This window comes from Macrotis lagotis, chromosome 3 (assembly GCF_037893015.1).
Source record: "Macrotis lagotis isolate mMagLag1 chromosome 3, bilby.v1.9.chrom.fasta, whole genome shotgun sequence".
NCBI classification, from domain to species: Eukaryota; Metazoa; Chordata; class Mammalia; order Peramelemorphia; family Peramelidae; genus Macrotis; species Macrotis lagotis.
The window spans coordinates 146,342,637-146,361,062 of NC_133660.1; the positions used below are offsets into that span (position 1 = coordinate 146,342,637).

At 33.5% G+C, this 18,426-nt stretch overlaps 1 protein-coding gene across 1 annotated transcript in view; it reads left to right on the forward strand.

The window, feature by feature from the left end:
• The window catches only part of LOC141517884 (transmembrane protease serine 11G-like), a 49,128-nt gene that overhangs the window by 21,146 nt on the left and 9,556 nt on the right, over positions 1 to 18,426 (forward strand). The window contains exons 4-7 of the mRNA XM_074229327.1: positions 8,765 to 8,832; positions 9,675 to 9,838; positions 15,168 to 15,206; positions 16,470 to 16,647. Of these exons, the coding sequence (XP_074085428.1) occupies positions 8,765 to 8,832; positions 9,675 to 9,838; positions 15,168 to 15,206; positions 16,470 to 16,647 (449 nt within the window). The remainder of the gene's footprint in view (positions 1 to 8,764; positions 8,833 to 9,674; positions 9,839 to 15,167; positions 15,207 to 16,469; positions 16,648 to 18,426) is intronic.

Below are 18,426 nucleotides of genomic sequence, written 5' to 3' on the forward strand. Positions count from 1 at the left end.
CCCAACTCCTCATGCCCCCATTTGTAGTCTTTCTGGCAAAGATACTGGGTTTGCCATGTTCTTCTCCAGCTCATTTTAAAGATGAGAAACTGAGGCAAAGAGGATGAAGTGACCTACCTAGTGTCACACAGCTAAAAAGTGTGTGAGACCAGATTTGAATTCAGAAACATGATTGTTCCCAACTTCATGCCCAGTACTATCCAATTAGTTGTCAATTTCAATTACATGAAACTTAAAAGATTTTATATGTGCAAGTTATAATTCTAGGATAATAAAGGCAAAGATGACTAAAGAAAAATATTTTTTGCCTAATATCTTTGATAGGCAACAGAAAAATACAGGGTATCCTCAAAGTCTTAATTCAAGTTTAAGCTATTAAAGCTTAATAGTTTTAAGTTATTAAAGCTTAATTTGGGTCATCTTTTATAGATCCAAAATCCATTCCCAATTAAGTATCAAAGTATGTAAGCAAACTTCTCAAAAGAATTGCAAACTATTGACAACCACATGAATGAATACTTCAAATCACTTAGAGTATTCATCTCATAACCAGCAAACAAGAAAATATGATAAAAGATTGAATTAGACATGATGAAAAGGTATATGGAAAGAAGTTCATTCATGCATCATTGGTAGAGCTATGAATTAGTTCAACCATTCTGAAAAGCAACTTGAATCATGCTAAGAGAATGATTAAAATGCCCATATTTCTTGAACCAAAGATTCTATTGCTAGACAAAATTGTTGTTGTTTGTATTTCATTCTCAAAGATGACCATGATAGCAGAGAGGTGATGTCATTATAACCAAGTGAATTGGAATTGAGTGAGGGAATGCTATGCTAAGTCACCTATCTCATTTTCTCCTCTGAAGCTATCTTGGTCTAGTGAACAGATATGAAACAGGATGCATGGAGATGACCCTGCATGCAAAGCAATCAGGATTAAGTGGCTTGCCCAAGATCACACAGCTAGTAAGTGTCAAGTTTCTGAGACCAGACTGAACTCAAGTCCTCATGACTCTAGGGCTGGTGCTCTAACCACTATACAACCTAGCCACTGCAAGGCATATAATAATATAGCTCAGGGAGATCAACATTAAAAACTAAGATCCTATAAACAACAAAATACTTTAAACAATTATTTTTAGAGGCAACAAGTTGGTGCAGTGAATAGAGCACTGATCCTGGAGTCAGGAGGATCTGAGTTCAAATCCAACCTCAGATATTTAATAATTACCTAGCTGTAGGACCTTAGGCAAGCTTTGCAAAAAAATAAGTAATTTAAAAATACCAATTCTTTTCACAGTGGCAAGAAACAGAAACAAAACAAGTATCATGGAGGTCCAATGATTGAGTAAAGGCTAGATAAATTGGATTATATGAATGAAATGTAATATTAATATCATAATTAAACATAATGAAGACTGAGAAATATGGGCAAACATATGAGCTGCCACAAAGTAAAATAGAACAAGAAAATACTACATATGTTGTCAGGCTTTTGTGATGTGTTGAATTAGTTTTAATGAACTTTTTCTCCTCTTATTTTTTCTTTTTAATAAGAATTGCTCTCAAAGTTGGAGTTGGGGAGTGATACCAAGGAAAATATAGGTGGTATAAGAGAAAAAATATTAATACATTTTTTAAAATGAATAATGAATTATATTAAGTGTTCTTCATTCACTATATCAAAAGTATTTTCCCACATCAGCTAGAACATATGTAATACACACACACACACACACACACACACACACACACACATATATATATATATATATATATATACTTTTATATAGAGAGAATATATTGAAAGAGGAAAATCAGTGAAACCAGTAGCCAGCATCAATTGTAATGAACAACACTGTGGCATGGTCCACATTAAGTCCTGAAACAAAGACACATACAGTAACTAACAAAGGAAGTGGTTAATAACTGAATCATATCCATAAAGTTCAGAAATATTTCTTCAGAAACTTGTAAAAGGAAAATGAGCAAACAGTGAAAAGAACTGGGGGATAGAACAAGAAGGCGTAGATTAGTCAACTCAAAAACCATATTTTGAAAAACTGAATACTAAAATTACTACATTTTGATTGGAAAAATGTAATTGATTATGTGATTCATCAATACCATAGGAATGAGGTAGGGAATTTGTCACTGCTCAAGTTACATTAAAATGTTAATTTTTACTTAGGAGAAAGTCAAATAAAAATCATTGGTTTGTTGGGCATACTAAAAGAAAATATATCACATACATATATATATATATATGTATGTATGTATGTATAATTAAACTTATATTCCTAGATTCTGTGTTAGTTTGGAGATTTAAGACACTAAAGATAATCTAGTCTAAGTGCAAATTAGAAATAAAGTTAGGAACACTCAAAATTAATGGTGAATTTCAGAGATATCTAAGCATTTTAATTAATTCTAGAGGTCACAAAACTTAACAAATCATTATACATTCTCTTCCTGTAACTGTTTACATATTCTATAAATAGAGTAGAGATAGAAAGTAGTGTGGAGCAAAGGGCAAGATGACCCCAAATTGTGGGGGAAAAAACATAAGCAAGGGATGTTGGTAAACTACAAACTGGGGTTTTTCATACCCTAAGCTGACCTTCTAGGTACCCTTAATTACACTAGAAAAGCTCTGAACTAGATGCAGTTACCTTATTTCACCTCATCTATATACTTCAGTCTTCTAACTCTGGAACCAACCTGAGAGAGATATAAATGTGAGAAAAACCTTGTGGATAGCACTATGATAAGCTTTATAAAAGATATAAAGTACTAAATCCCAGGAGTCTGCATTACAAATGAGGAGACAAGGCAAATACAAATGAAATAGTTAAATTACAATGTGTAGTGGCATATCTTTAAATAACAAATGAACTGTAGTTATTAAGTGTAATAGAATTTGAGAAGAGGCAGAGGTCACTATAGCTTAGAGTAGTCAGGAAATGAGGACTTCATGAAGGAGGTGTGACTTGAGACTTATCTTGAAGGATAGGTAGAATTTGAATACATAGAAAGGAAAGAAGAGCTAAATTAAACTTACATGGGAGTAAAAGTACCTAGTTAAGAATTAGAAAGATATGTATAATAATGAAAGAAGTGACCTACAGCATAACATAGTATTCACAGTTCATATATGGTACCATTTTGGGGCTCCATCTCTAATTTAGTTGTGACTTTAGGTAGGTAGTTTATCCTTTCTATGCCTCAATTTCCTCATTTGTAAAATTTTAGATTATACTATGTCTCTAAGGTTCTTTTCAGCTCCAAAATTATGATTTGGTGGAGGGAAGTGGATAATACTGAAGGAGAGGAAAATTTTCAATGAGAACCTTAGGGAACTAAAGAATTCAGCAATATCTTTGATGTTGAAAGATTTAGTAGCAGACAATAATGACAAAATTAGTTATTAAGGAATTAATGATTCTACATCTGAATTTTTTCACCTTCCCCCTTCCATTGTGCACTCATTTTGTGGTTCAACCTTTTTTCATTCTAAAAAGATGTTGAGTCATATGTTCACTTAGGTTTTGGCACATGATCAGCGATTTCCCCAAAATCCAGTTTAACAGGTAAATGGTGATATTTAAAGAATTAAGAGGACAAGTCACATATTTCAAGAACAGGCTGTGGTTTGGGGAATAAGAATTTACTGTAGGAGTTCAGTCCTCAATGAAATTATCTCATGGGTAGGTATAGGAAGACAAACAGGTGGTTTTTGTAGTTTTATTATATTTATACTTTTATACAAAGCTCTCCATTAATATTTTCCTTTTCTTGAAAGCTCTTAATACATACACACCCCAGCAAATATAAATCACAAACAACTGAGTAATCTTATTTTATCATTGGCATGAGACAGCAAGTTTCATCAAAAATTACAGCCTGAAAAGATTTTTTTAAATGGCATGCTGTTGTCTGACTCTTCATGATTCCATTCAAGGTTTTCTTGGCAAAACTACCAGAGAGATTTGCCATTTCCTTCTCTCTTATTTTTATAGATGAGGAAACTGAGGGAAACAGGGTTCAATGACTTGACCCTGGTCACAAAGTTAATAAACATCTAAGGCTGGATCTGAACTTAGATTTTCCTGGCTCCAGGCACAGAATTCTATTCACTGTGCACTACCTGCCCATATTTTCTTTATTTTTTTACAATGATCAAGTAGTCATACTAAAGATTAAAGAGTAGGAATGAAAACCTCTCACAGTTCTGGGTGCCAAGATGACAGTGTAAGTAGCAGGTTGCTAACTTTCCTTTATTCATCTCCAAACATCCAAAAAATATCACCCCCAAAACAAATCCTAGAATAGGAGAATCAGCAAATAGATGGAGTAGAACAATCTTTTAGCCCAAGAAATCTGAAAGAACTAAGTAAAAGATCTTTCTTACTCCAATAAAAGGAGAATAGGGAAACATTCTAGGACAGAAATCATCCCACCAAAACATACCATAGTAAAAACAGAGGAACCAGCAAACTTCAACTCCAAGAGTCACCACATGCTTGTTTAGCCCTGGGCAAACAGGCATCTTTCTGAGACCAGATCACCATGTGCTTCAGCACTCACAAGATGCCACCATTAGAATCCCAGTTCAACACCAGATAAACTGCCAGACTCTATGGCCTCCAGCAGTGACAGCCCCCCGCTAGCCACACCCCAACCTATCAGCACAGCACCAGACAGGAAGGTCCCCTGTGGACCTCAGGGAAAATAAAATCAATGTACTCTCAAGAAAAGAGCTAGGGTCTGCAGGATATTGGCACAAGAAGCCTGAGACAGTGCCCCTATATCCTTGGAACAGAGTCCAAATTTAAAAGAAAAGATAATGATAAAAAGAGAATGAGCAAAAGATAACAAAAAGAATGATCATAGAAAGTCATCATGGGGGCGGCTAAGTGGTGTAGTGGATAGAGCACCAGCCCTGGAGTCAGGAGAGCCTGAGTTCAAATCCAGCCTCAGACACTTAATAATAATTACCTAGCTGTGTGGCCTTAAACAAGCCACTTAACCCCGTTGGCCTTGCAAAAAAAACAACAACCTAAAAAAAAGTCATTATGGTGACAGGAAAGAAGACCAAGACACAAACTCAGATGAGGACAACAATGTAAATATATATGTATATGTATATATATACATATATATATATATATATACATACATATATATATACATATATATATGTATGTACAAAATCTCAAAGAAAATGGAAAGAGTTCTCAAGTCCATAAAGAATTCATGGAAGAGCTCAAAAGGCAGCTTAAAAAAAATCATATAGAGAAACAGAAGAAAAATTGGGAAAATAAATGAGTGATGCAAAAGAATAATGAAAAAAGTCAATAGCTTGGAAAACTGCTTAAAAAGTATAATTGTCAAATGGAAAATCCACTGAGAAAAAACAATCCCTTAGAGTATAACTGGCCAAATAGAAAAGAAAATATAAAAAAAAATTGAGGAAAACAACTTATTGAAAATTAGAATTGAAAAGTGAAAATTAATGATTCTATGAGACATCAAGAATCAAGTAACTTCAAAAGAATTAAAAAGTGGAAAAAATTGGAAAATTCCTCATGGAAAAAACAACTGACCTGGATGATAGATGCAGGAGAGAATATATCAGAATATCAGTATCAATGGACTAAATGAAAACCATGATCAAAAGAAAGACCAGGACAGCATTTTTTAAGAAATTGTCAAGGTGGGGCAGCAGTCCATAGAGCGCTAGCCCTGGAGTCAGGAGGACTTGAGTTCAATTCTGACCTCAGATATTTAATAATTACCTAGCTGTGTGATCTTTGCCAAGTCACTTAACCCCATTTCCTTGAAAAGACAAAAAAATAAAAAGAAATTTTCAAGGAAAACTACCCTAATGTCCAGGAACCAGAGGGCAAGAATATAGCCATCACCACAGGAAAGAGATCCCAAAAGAAAAACTCTAAGAAAAATTATCAAATTTCAAATCTATCACATCAATGGAAAAATACAAATGATCAGAAAGAAACAATTCAAATATTGGGGAGTCACAATCAGGTTAATAGAACTTGTAGCAGCTACAACATTAAAGGATTGAACTTCATGGAACATGATATCCCAGAAGGAAAAGGAATTAGGATTACAACCAAAAATCATTTACCTGGAAAAATTAAACAACACATCAAAGGAAAAATGGTCATTTAATGAACTAGAAGGATTTCAGACTTTCATAAGGAGGATATAGGAACTAAAACAAATTTAACCCCAAAAAAAGCATAAACAGGTAGAAAAGAAGACATAAGCAATTCAATAGAACTAAAATGTTTACATCCCTACATGGGAAGATGACATATTTCTTTAAATATGAATCACTAATAGTGCAGTTAGAAGGAATATACATAAAAAGAGGGTACAGTAATAGGGAGAATTTAAAGGAAGGACATAAAAAATTAAGAGATGAAAAAGAGGAATACACAGGGTGAAAAAGGAAAAGAGAGATAGAATGGGGGAAACTAATTCATTTGAAGAGGGATGAAAGACCTATTACAGTGAAGGGGAAGATAGGAGGGTGGATGATGAGCATCACTTGAACCTTGCACTAATCAGTATTGGCTCAAAAAAAGGAATGATATTCATAAGCAATTGAATATTGAAAATTATCCTACCTGATATGGATGTAGGAGTGACAGAGATTAAATAAGGGGATGGGGATTCATTGTACTCAGGGAAAATCAGGAAAGGCAGTAGAAAGAAGCACAACACTGGTGAAAATGGAGAGGATAAAAAGAGAAAGGGCAAATAGGAAAAGGAATAGGGTGGAGGAAAATACATAGTAATCATAACTGTGAATGGGAATAGGATGAACTCTCCCATAAAATGGAAATAAATAGCAGATAGTGGATCAAAAACACACTTGAAGCAGAGAGAGACACACACAAAAATTAAAGATAAGGGACCAGATCAGAATCAATTATGCTGCAATTGAAGCAAAAAATAGCAGGGGAAGCAATTTGTTCTCAAACAAAGTTAAAGTAAAAATAGACTCAATTAAAAGAGACAAGAAGGAAAACTCATCTTACTGAAGGATGCCATAGATAAATGAAGAATTATCAATACTGAACATATATGCAGTTACAGGAAGAAATGAACATCAGAACTATACTAGTGGGTGTCCTCAATTTTCCCTTCTCAGAACTCAATAAAATCAGTCAAAAAAGAAACTAAGAAATAAATAAAATATTTGAAATGTTAGACATGATAGACTTTTGCAGAAAACTGAATAAGAACAGAATGGAATATACATGTAGTACATGACACATACACAAAAATTGACTATATAATTCATAAACCCCTCAAAATTAAACAAAAAATGTAGAAATATTAAAAATGTATTATTTTGTATAACAATGCAATAAAAATTACATCCAACACAGGACAATGGAAAGATAGATTAAAAATTATTGGAAATAAAATAACCTTAATCCTAAAGAATAAATGATTCATAAAAACCATTCTTCAATTGAGAAAAGATCAAATGATAAGAACACTTTTCATCGGAAGAAATTAAAGTTATCTATAGCTATAGGATGAAGTGTTCTAAATCAGTTTTGATTAGAGAAATACAAACTAAAACAATTCTGAGGTGCCACCTCACACCTATCAGAGTAGTTAATATAATAAAAAAGACAAATTATAAATATTGGAAAGAATATGGGAAAATTAGCACATCTATGCACTGTTGGTGAAGTTGTAAGCTGATCTAACCATTCTGGAGAACAATTTAGAACTAGACCCAAAGAGCTATAAAATTGTGAATAATATTTGATTCAGCAATACCATGTATGCCAGAGATCATTAAAAAAATAAAAGGGACTTACCTGTGAAAAACTATTTAAAGCAGCCCTTTTAAGGGTGGTGAAATATTAGAAATCGAGGGCATGACCATCAGTTGGTGAAAAGATGAACAGGCTATGGCATATTAATATAATGGAATACTATCATACAATAAGAAATGATGAACAGATAGATTTGAGAAAAACTTTGAAAGATTTGTATGCACTGATGCAAAGTGAAATGAGCAGAAGCAGGAAAACAATGCATAGTCAGGAACATTAAGAGATGGTCAATTGTGAATGACTTGGCTCTTCCCAGAAACACAATAATTCAAGGCAAGTTCAACTCAAGAAGGAAAATGCCATCAAGAACTGATGGACTCTAAATGCAGACTGAAGCTTATTTTCTTCAATTACTTTATTCTTACTCATGTTTTTTCCCCTTTAATCACCAAGACTAAATATGGAAATATGTTTTACATGATAACACATGTGTAAGCAATACCAAACTTCCCACCATTTTTAAAAGGGGGGAAGAGGGGAGGCAGGGAGAGGAGAGAGAAAAAACTGAAATTCAAAATCCTGTAAAAAAGTGAATGCTAAAAATTTCCTTGATATGAAATTGAGGAAAAGACTACTCACACTGATCCTTCATCAAGGATACCCTGTCTCTGAGTCCCTAACTTTTAAGTATTCATTACTTTATTTACATGCTATCAACACTTTCTTAAACCAAATGTTATCACCCATATCTTACAACTGTTCAAATTTGCTGTATATTTACTCCATGTCACTTATATATAAGATGTACAAAGTGTTTTCTAAAGGCAAATGTAAATATTGAAATGTGTCTAAAGTTCTTTTCTTAAACAGTTTGAAGAAATTCTCTGAGACATTAAATTCAATTCTGCTAATATTTCCTTTTCTTTTCTCAGGTAGATGAAATTTTTAGAAAATCCAGTTTAAAAGGACAATACATTGAGTCTCATGTTGTCAGATTCAGGTAATCACAAATAATTACCTTGCAAACTAAAAAAATGGGTAATTTGATTTTGGTTTCTCTTTACTCAAATGTCCATTGTGGTATAAAAAAATGGTCTTTATAATTTTAAAGATATCTAGAGAATAAGAAATTTAATAATATCATAATCAAATTATTCCTAAGTATGCATCAGAGAAGGAAATGGCAACCACTTAAGTATCTTTATCAAGAAAATTCCATTGAAATGGGGCAGCTAGGTGGTGGCGCAGTGGATAGAGCACCAGCCTTGGAGTCAGGGGTACCTGGGTTCAAATCTGACCTCAGATACTTTATAATTACCTAGCCGTTTGGCCTTGGGCAAGCCACTTAACCCCATTGCCTTGAAAAATCTAAAAAAAAAAAATTCCATTGACAGATAGCTATAGTGAGACAACTGAATGAGTGAACAATGAATTATGTATAACAAAAGAAAAAATTCAAAGAGTTCATAAACATGGGATCTGTGAAAAACATGGGACTGCATTTTTAAGTTTTATGGAGGATTGGTTATATTTTCTTAAAATCAATCAAAAAGTCCCCTTCCTTCAGTTGTCATGAAATTTTGCCCTAAAACAGTGTGATCATAGAGTTGTAATAGGTTTTGGAGGCTTAACTTATGCACAAAATTAATTGCGATAATAAGAAAAACTTTTTCTTCAGAAAAATTTAAAGAAATCTAAAACTTTTCAAGATTATAAGGTAACACTGCTGCCTCTTGCTAAGGTCATGGCTTCTGGATAATGTGATTCTTGATAAAGAAAAATTTAAGGAATTTGTCATGCTTTGCATCTTTACTTAATCTTTTTTTCTCTTTCAATTTTTAGGCCAACCACTGATGGTTTGAAAGCAGATGCATTGCTTAAATTTCAATTTGCTTCTGCTGATAATGAAAACAAGATAAAAAAGATGGCTGAGAAGATTTTGCTTGAAAACCTACAAGATAACCCACAATTCTTGGAAGTAGATGGCTCCTCACCTTATTTTCAAGGCAAGGAACATTTTTTTTCCATGTCATATGACTAGGTCTCTTGTTTCTTTTTCTTCATTAACCCTTCCATTTCTTATCCATCACAATTTCATTTCTACTCTCTTTTTAAAAGAGTTTTAAAAATATTTTTAACTTGTCATCTATTGGAATATAAATCAGATCCCATAAAATTTGTGTAGACAATTTTATGCTCCTCAGTTACTTTGGAAGTGATTGAGAAAGGTAGGAAATAAGCATTAATTAAATGCCACCATGTACAGGCACTGTGTTAAAAGTTTTTATAAATATTATCACATAAAGAAAGATTCATTTCATCCCTAAGTCTTCTTTGATTCACCTCTCCAGTACCTCCCTACCTTCCCCAACTGAAAGCACCCTCTCCCTCTAAATATTTTCCTAGGATATTTTCTCTGGCTCTTCCTCTAATGCTGATACAATTCTACCCTGAGCATGTCTTTTGCTCACATCCCTTTAATTAGACTGCAAACTTCATGAGGATTGGAACTACATTATTTCTCATTTTTGAATTCCCAGAATCTCAATTGCTGTCTTACAAATAATAGGATGTTTGGGTGACAAATGAAAGAGACCTCAGCTATCATCTAGTTCAGGTCATGATGTTTTTGAAGCTAGTTTTAACTGACTCTCAAGAGGTGATCATTGAATTTTCAGTTTGAATATTATACCTAGGAAATTGGGAAAAATTTAATGTGTTTTAATGATTGTCTAGACTTCAGAAAGTGATGGAGAAAATAAATTTTAAAATATTTTGTGCCTACTTTTTTTGAGAGAGTTGGTTGTCAAGTATTTGGCAATATATATAAGTCCAGTCTTCTAATTTTATAAATTAAGAAACTGAGGCCAAGAGAAATGAAGTCATTCAGTTAAACCAGGTTTAAATCTGTCCTCTGTCTCTAAAGTCATTCCTCTTTCTACTACCCCATAAAGAATTTTAATAAATGCTTGTCTAAATAGTTGTAAAAGGAAATAAAAGGGTGTAGTGGTAAGACTATAGTATTTAAGTCAGAGGTTATGAGTTTTAATCATATTACTTAATATCTGTGTGACCTTGGGGAAGTCATTTTGTCTCCCTAAGCTTTAATTTCTTCACATGTAAAATGAAGGGTGGTGCTAAATGAACTCTTAATTTCCTTCCAGTTCTAAATGTATGATCTTATTAATAACAATACATTTTCTTTTAGAACCAAATCTGAGATTTCATTGGTTATTAACTCTCTATGAAGAAACTGCCTTTACCAATGCAGATTGCCACCTAGCCTGTAATGTATGACATTAGCAGTCTTTCTGAGGCACTAAGACCTCCTGTGAGTTTGTCCAAGGTCAAAGAGGCAATGTGCATCAGGGGTTGGACTTGAACTTGGGTCATTTTGTATCTGAAGATGATCCCTCAACCACTTACTGCCTCTTTATCATTTTGAAGCACATGTTATGTAGGATATAAAACATTTCTTCCCTCTGAGATGATATTCAAGAGCTGCTTAGGAAAATGCATTGTGCCAAGAGCAAATCAAATAAACATCTCTCCTTACCTTTTTTCTGCCTGCCTTATCTACCTGCCTTTAGCATTTTTCCACCCTCCATTGCTTTCTTCCTATCTCACACCCTTACTTCTCTTTCATTCTAGCCAGACTCAGAGAAGTTGGTGTCTTGGTTTATAGAATGAATGATAGGAATCAGTAAGAGTTATAATTATGTTACAGTAGACCTGTTCCTCCCAAACAGGACAGGGGTGGCCAGAGGAGCCACTATCAGGAAAAGGAAGGTATCTATGACAACATGATGAATACATGACACAAATAGCTCATAAATGTTTGAAGTATAGCATTAAAGATGGTTCATTAAAATTCAAGATTATTATCACTACCACCCTTCCAAATTAGTTTGAAGTTGCCATATTTTCTTAGAACATTTAACACACAAATTGACAGAGAAATCTGATTGTAAAGCTCTTAAAATATTTCCATTGCCTAGTAATTTTTCCTCTTATTTTTTTCTTGAACTGCTGAGGAATAGAATAGATACATTATTATCTTACTTTCAAAGAGGGAAGAAACTGAGTCATAGAATTCTTAAACAGTGATAAAATAATGCAAGGATCAGCGGTTGGAACTACTTCTATGCTCTGTCAATTTTTGAGCACCATTAACCCTACAATTAAAAATGAATCCCAGACCATTAAATTCTAGACACCCCAAACTTGTGTCTAGACAATCATTGGTTGTGTCCCTATTGAAATGGGTTTTTTATTGTATTATTTACCTATTTTTAAATATGTTTAAAATTTTGAGTTCAAAATTCTCTAGCTTCCTGCAACCCCTACCCCAGTCACTGGGAAGGCAAGAAACTAATATCAATTATACATATGAAATCATGTAAAACATATTTCCATATTAACCATGTTACAAAAAAGCAAGAAAAATAAAGTGAGAAAATCATACTTCAATTTGAATTGAAAGTTCAGCCTCTCTGGAGGTGGGTACTATTTTTCATCATGAGATCATTGGAATTTTCTTGGATCATGGTATTGATCAGAATAGTTAAATCTTTCTCAGTTGATCATTATACTATTATTGTTACTAAGTACAATTCTATTCTGTACTGCTCATTTTGCTTTGTATCAGTTCATATAGGTCTTGCCAGGTTTTTTTTCTATTAAACTATCCCCCCCTTGCTATTTCTTATATTACAACAATATTCCATCAGAATAATATAACAAAATTTGTTCATCTATTCCCTAATTTGTGGGCATTGCCTCTATTTCTAATTCTTTACAAAATAAAATACTTTAAAATTTTTTATACATATAGGCTCTTTTCCTTTTCCTTTAATTTTTTGGTATATAAACCTTGTAGTTGTACTATGAGTCAAAGGGTATGTACAGTTTTATAGTCCTTTAAATATAGTTGTAAATTTTTCACTAGAATGATTGGACCAATTCACCACCAAAAGTTCATTAATGTACTATTTTGTTGCATTCCCTTCAGTATTTTTCATTTCTGATAAGTACAAGGTGATATCTCAGAATTGTTTTTCTTTTTTTTTTTCTTTTTTCTTTTTTCTGGATTTTTCAAGGCAATGGGGTTAAGTGGCTTGCCCAAGGCCACACAGCTAGGTAATTATTAAGTGTCTGAGGTCGGATTTGAACTCAGGTACTCCTGACTCCAGGGCCAGTGCTCTATCCACTATGCCACCTAGCCACCCTTCAGAATTGTTTTAATGTGTTTTTTAATCATTAATGATTTACAGAATTTTTTTAACTTGATAATAGATTTGATTCCTTCTTCTTAAAACCAAACTATTTAAATATTTGACTGTTTATCAAGTTTCTTATTTTTATGAATTTGATTCAGCTACCTATTTATTTGAAAAATACAAGGCCTTTATCAAAGAAACTTGATCTAATAATATTTCATATTACTTCATCCTCTATAATACCTCTTACAAAATGTAGCTTCCCTGATTATCTTTTAATGAGTGACCACAAATGTTCCTCTCTGTCCTGGAATTGATACCCAAAACCACATATGGTCAATACAGTTACCAAACAGTGCCAGGTTTTGCTCTAGTGTCAGCAAAAGTTCCCCTATAATCTCTTTCTGACCCATTGTTCAAACCCCTTACCATCATCAGACTGAGAACTCTGGATGCTGCTATTGCTGCTACTGCTCCTGCTGTCTTTGTCTCTAAGGCCACTGTTGGTAATGCTAATAAGTGTGGGCATAGGCTGGCCCTATCCTGGTGGTACAGATTTCTGCCACTCTTCCAAATTATCTTAGGTTGGAAAAATGTCTGGCTCAAACCTTTTGTTGACTCCACTTCTCCTAAATTTAATTGAAATATAATTTTAAAGATTTTTGGATTGGAATACAGAGAGAGTTTGACTTGGTTACTGCCTCTACCCTATGACCTCATTTCTCCTCCCCACAATGTATTTAGTTGAAAAAGAAGAGCTTGACTCATTACACCTCTTGTCCCCACCCCCCCCAAGTGAAAAATTCTTCTATTTATTGGATGAATGCAGCTGTGTCTTTCTTCATATGTGTATATATAGTGTGTATATACATATATATATATATATATATATATCCTTTATGGTTAATTTGGGCATTTATAATAGACAATATAACTTATTCACTCAAAATCATTCTTAAAAATATTGCTGCTACACTATAAAATATTCTCTTGGTTCTGTTCATTTCATTCTTCATTATTTCATGTAAGTCTTTCCATGTTTATTCTAAAATCATTGAGTTTATAATTTCTTATAATACAGGCGTATTTTATCATAATCATGTACTACAATTTATTCAGCCATTACTACAATTTCCATTTCTTTGCTTCTACAAAGAGAGCTCCTATAAATATTTTAAAACATATAGATTCTTTTCCTTTTCCCCTAATCATCTTTAGAAACAGACTAATTAGTAGTTTTGCTGGATCAAAGGGCATAGGTAATTTAATAATTCTTTGGTCACAATTCCAGAATGTTTTGCAAAATGGTTTGATCATTTTATCATTCCACAAGCAATAAATTAGTAACCCAGTTGTCCCATAGACTCTCCAAGATCTGTCACTTTCCCTTTCTGGCATTTAGACAATCTAATAGGTGTAAAATGATATATCAATTATTTTCATCTGCATTTCTCTAATCAATAATTATTTGCATTTTCTGACTATATAAATTGTTTTTTAATTTCTTCATTGTAAAATTGTTCATATTCTTTGACCTTTCATCCATTGAAGAATGACTCATATTCTTATAGATTTGGCCAAGTTCTAATTGCTATTTGTGAATTTTCCTCCATATTATTTTTACTCACTATTTTCCTTCTTGAGTTATTCTTTTTAACTTATCCCTGTTACCTTATCATTTCCCCTTACTCTTATCCCTTATGTTAATCAACTTTCTAAAATTCTCTTCCTTATCTCCCTCTACCTTCCTAATCTTATTCTATATAGCCTTTTAAAAGTCCCTCTCCCACTCTATTCCCCAATTTTCTCACCTCTTTAGAAATTCAGAAGACTTCTAACTTTTTCAGATGTCTGCTTTGTTTCCTCTCCAACCCAGAAGAGTAAGGTGCTAACATTGTCAGTCCTCCACCCCCACTTATTTCTCCCTACTCATTATTCCATTTATGACCTTTTCTTACTCAATAACCTTTTCTTACTCAATTTTGTTTTTGAGAATCACCTCATCATATACAGTTCTAAAAATTCATGCCATGTTCTTACAATATCTGAAAGTTGTACAAACAATCATAACAATACCATTAATAAGCAAGTGTCTTACTCTATTTTTCTGTTTCAGCTATCAATACAGTACAAGCAGAACATCTTATAAATAGTGGTAAGTGCATTATTTTTAACACAAGACTAACATCATTGAGATTAAAACTTTGATGAATTGTCTTATACTTTCCTTATTTCCCTGTTCAATGTTTTCTCTCAAATATGAAAATGTTGAAATTATACAATTTTCACTGAGGTGGGGTCTTTTTCCTAGTATTTTTAAATGCTCATTCTGCTGTAGTTTTTTTTTCTTTCTCTCAAGTTCTCTCCATAAAATGACAAAACACAAGAAAAAAAACAAAAAAAAACCCATTCCTCTGCAAAATAATCCTCATGAAATGAAGGAGCTCTGGGTTCTAAAAGGTTATACCAAATGAGAGCAAACTCTAAAGAATTTTACTAAGGTGAAAAAACTGCAAATACAATCCCAGTGACACTCTTGGCCTCAGTTTTCACATTCCCAGAATGTATTTGTTGACTTCCAAGATTCTTCCAGTTGTAAAGCTATGATTCTATAACTCTATGACTACACCCACTGCCTCTTGGGACCAGCCTAGCTAATTACAGAGAGCTTTATGATCAAAGATTTTGCTATTACTGATGAATTATTTTATTTGACTTTAGCAATCTATGAAAAGTATAAAATGTCTCAGTTTTCAAGGAATGTTTTAACTTCTAGAGTTAAATTGATGGAAGAATAGTAAAAGGAAAAAAAGTTAAGAATTATGTATTTTTTAGAATATCTATAAATATCAGTTTAAATCAACTCAACAAGAAATACAAAAGGTTCCAAATTACTTTAACCAGAAAATGCTAGTTCTCCTTGCTGAGCAGACTTAACATTTAAGCCAAAAACAGTTTAAGATAAAGATTATTTGCAAAATATTACAGAGGAAAAGAATGCAACATTATAAACAGTATTGCTTCAGAAAACTTAGAGGATTCCATAGGAAATACTTGAAGAAGAGGGACTGAATATGTTCTTCTTGGCCATGGAGGGAAGAATAGGCTTCAAGGGAGGCAGATTTCACCTCAAAATAATAAAAAAAATTTCCTAACACATATATTTGTCCAAAAAGAAAGTGAGCTGCCTACGGGGAATAATGAGTTACCTATCACTAGAGACTTTTAGTCAGAGGCATGTCAGAAATTCTGTTGATGGATTTCCTGTTTATATAATGGCTGAATTAGATCTCAAAAGTGTGTTCTATGATTCTATTGTTCTAAATGTGAATGTACCTGTTATTAATATATTGTGTAAAACATAATCAAAAATGTGAATAATTCTTTGACAGTAACCATTCTTGTCTGTTTCTAACAGTCTGTGGGTTGGGAATAGACCCTTCTTTTCTCACTGAAAGAATTACTAATACTGGAACAATCTCACAGAAGGCTTCTTGGCCATGGCAAGCTAGCTTGCAGGTGGATAAACACCATATCTGTGGTGCTTCTCTGATCAGTGACCAGTGGCTGCTGACTGCAGCTCATTGCTTTAAAAAGTAAGTCTATAGTCTTCATTAAATCTATCTTGTCATTTAATCAATCAATCAAGCCCCAAGCATTTATGTGGGCCAAAATATTGCAATTATTGTGAAGTTTTGGTCAAGAAACTGAATCTCATAGAAGCAAAAATTCACTGTTGCCTTTTGAAGGCAAGAATTGAAGAAGAAACATAAGGAACATAAGAAACATAAGGAAACATTAGGAAATAAACTGCTTCCTAGGAAAGTGGGGTTTGAAAATGAAATTTGGATTTCTTGACCCTAACTTAAAATATAAAATAAGGATGACAGATTCCTAGTAAGAGTTGAAATAAGGGCAGCTAGGTGGCGTAGTGGATAAAGCACCAGCCCTGGAGTCAGGAGTACCTGGGTTCAAATCTGGTCTCAGACACTTAATAATTACCTAGCTGTGTGGCCTTGGGCAAGCCACTTAACCCCGTTTGCCTTACAAAAAAAAAAAACAACCTAAAAAAAAAGAGTTGAAATAAAACTAACAAAGACTGATAAGAATATTTTTGCTAGGTGTTTTAAAAACACAATTAAGGGGCGGCTAGGTGGCGCAGTGAGTAGAACACAGGCCTTGGAGTCAGGAGTACCTGGATTCAAATCTGACCTCAGACACTTAATTACCTAGCCGTGTGGCCTTGGGCAAGCCACTTAACCCCATTGCCTTGAAAAAAAAATCTAAAAAAACCCCCACAATTAAACTAAAAATGTTGGTGGAGGGAAAAAATTAGCCCCAAATTAGATACAAAGTATTTAGCTAAATAGGAAGAGGAAAAGCGGTACAGACTAAAGATACCCAAAAGTTCATAGAAGACAAAATCCAAGAGGCAGTAATAAAACTCATGGTCTCTTTATAGAAAAGCACAAAGTTTAGATGAAAAACAAGAACTAAGATCCTAAGACAAGAAGGCAATTTGATCTCACAGATATCAATTAGGTATGGTGGAATGAAATTTATGATTAGACTATAGTTTTAGATGCTAATATCTTATTAAAAAGAAATAAAAGGAAAAGAAATAAAAAGGGGCATCGGATTATCGAGCTCCATATATTAGAAAGGTATATTCACGTGAGGCAGTTGGGTAGTACAATGGACAGAATGGTGGGTCCAAAGTCCAACCTTGGACAATTAGTACCTGTTTGAGCCTGAGCCCATCACTTAATCTCCATTTGCCTCAGCTTTCTCACCTCTCCAAGGGGATAACAATAGTATTCCTTCCAGTGTTTTGTGAAGGTCAAATGAGATAATGTTTGTAAAGTTTTTAGCACACAGTAAAAAAAGCTATATGCATAAATAGTTTTAGTTAGTATTATTTTAAGAAACTCAGGAATCAGCAAAGAGAAGAAATATGTAGAGCAATTGATTAAGGGCAATGGAGGGAAAATACAAAGTGCTTTCGTGATAGAAGCATATTACAGATCACTTGGACAGAAAGAGGAAATAGATGAAAAATTTTAGGAAGAGAACACAAGCATAATAAAGAAATATAATGAAGTAGTGATAGAGTCTAGAGAATGCCCACAAACAGTAGGCATATGATATGCATGACTATTCAGCAAAGGAGACTGAGAAGGAACAGAGAGTTCCAGAGCAGTATCATGAAAACTCAGAGAGGTAAGACTATCCAGGAGAAGAGCTCTTGGTGGTCAATAGAATCAAATACTGCAGAAAGGTTGAATATTGGGATTTGTAAAAGGTTGTCAGATTTGAGGATCAGAACTCAATAGTAATTTTGGAGAGATGAGTTCTAGTTCAATGATTAGGTTGGA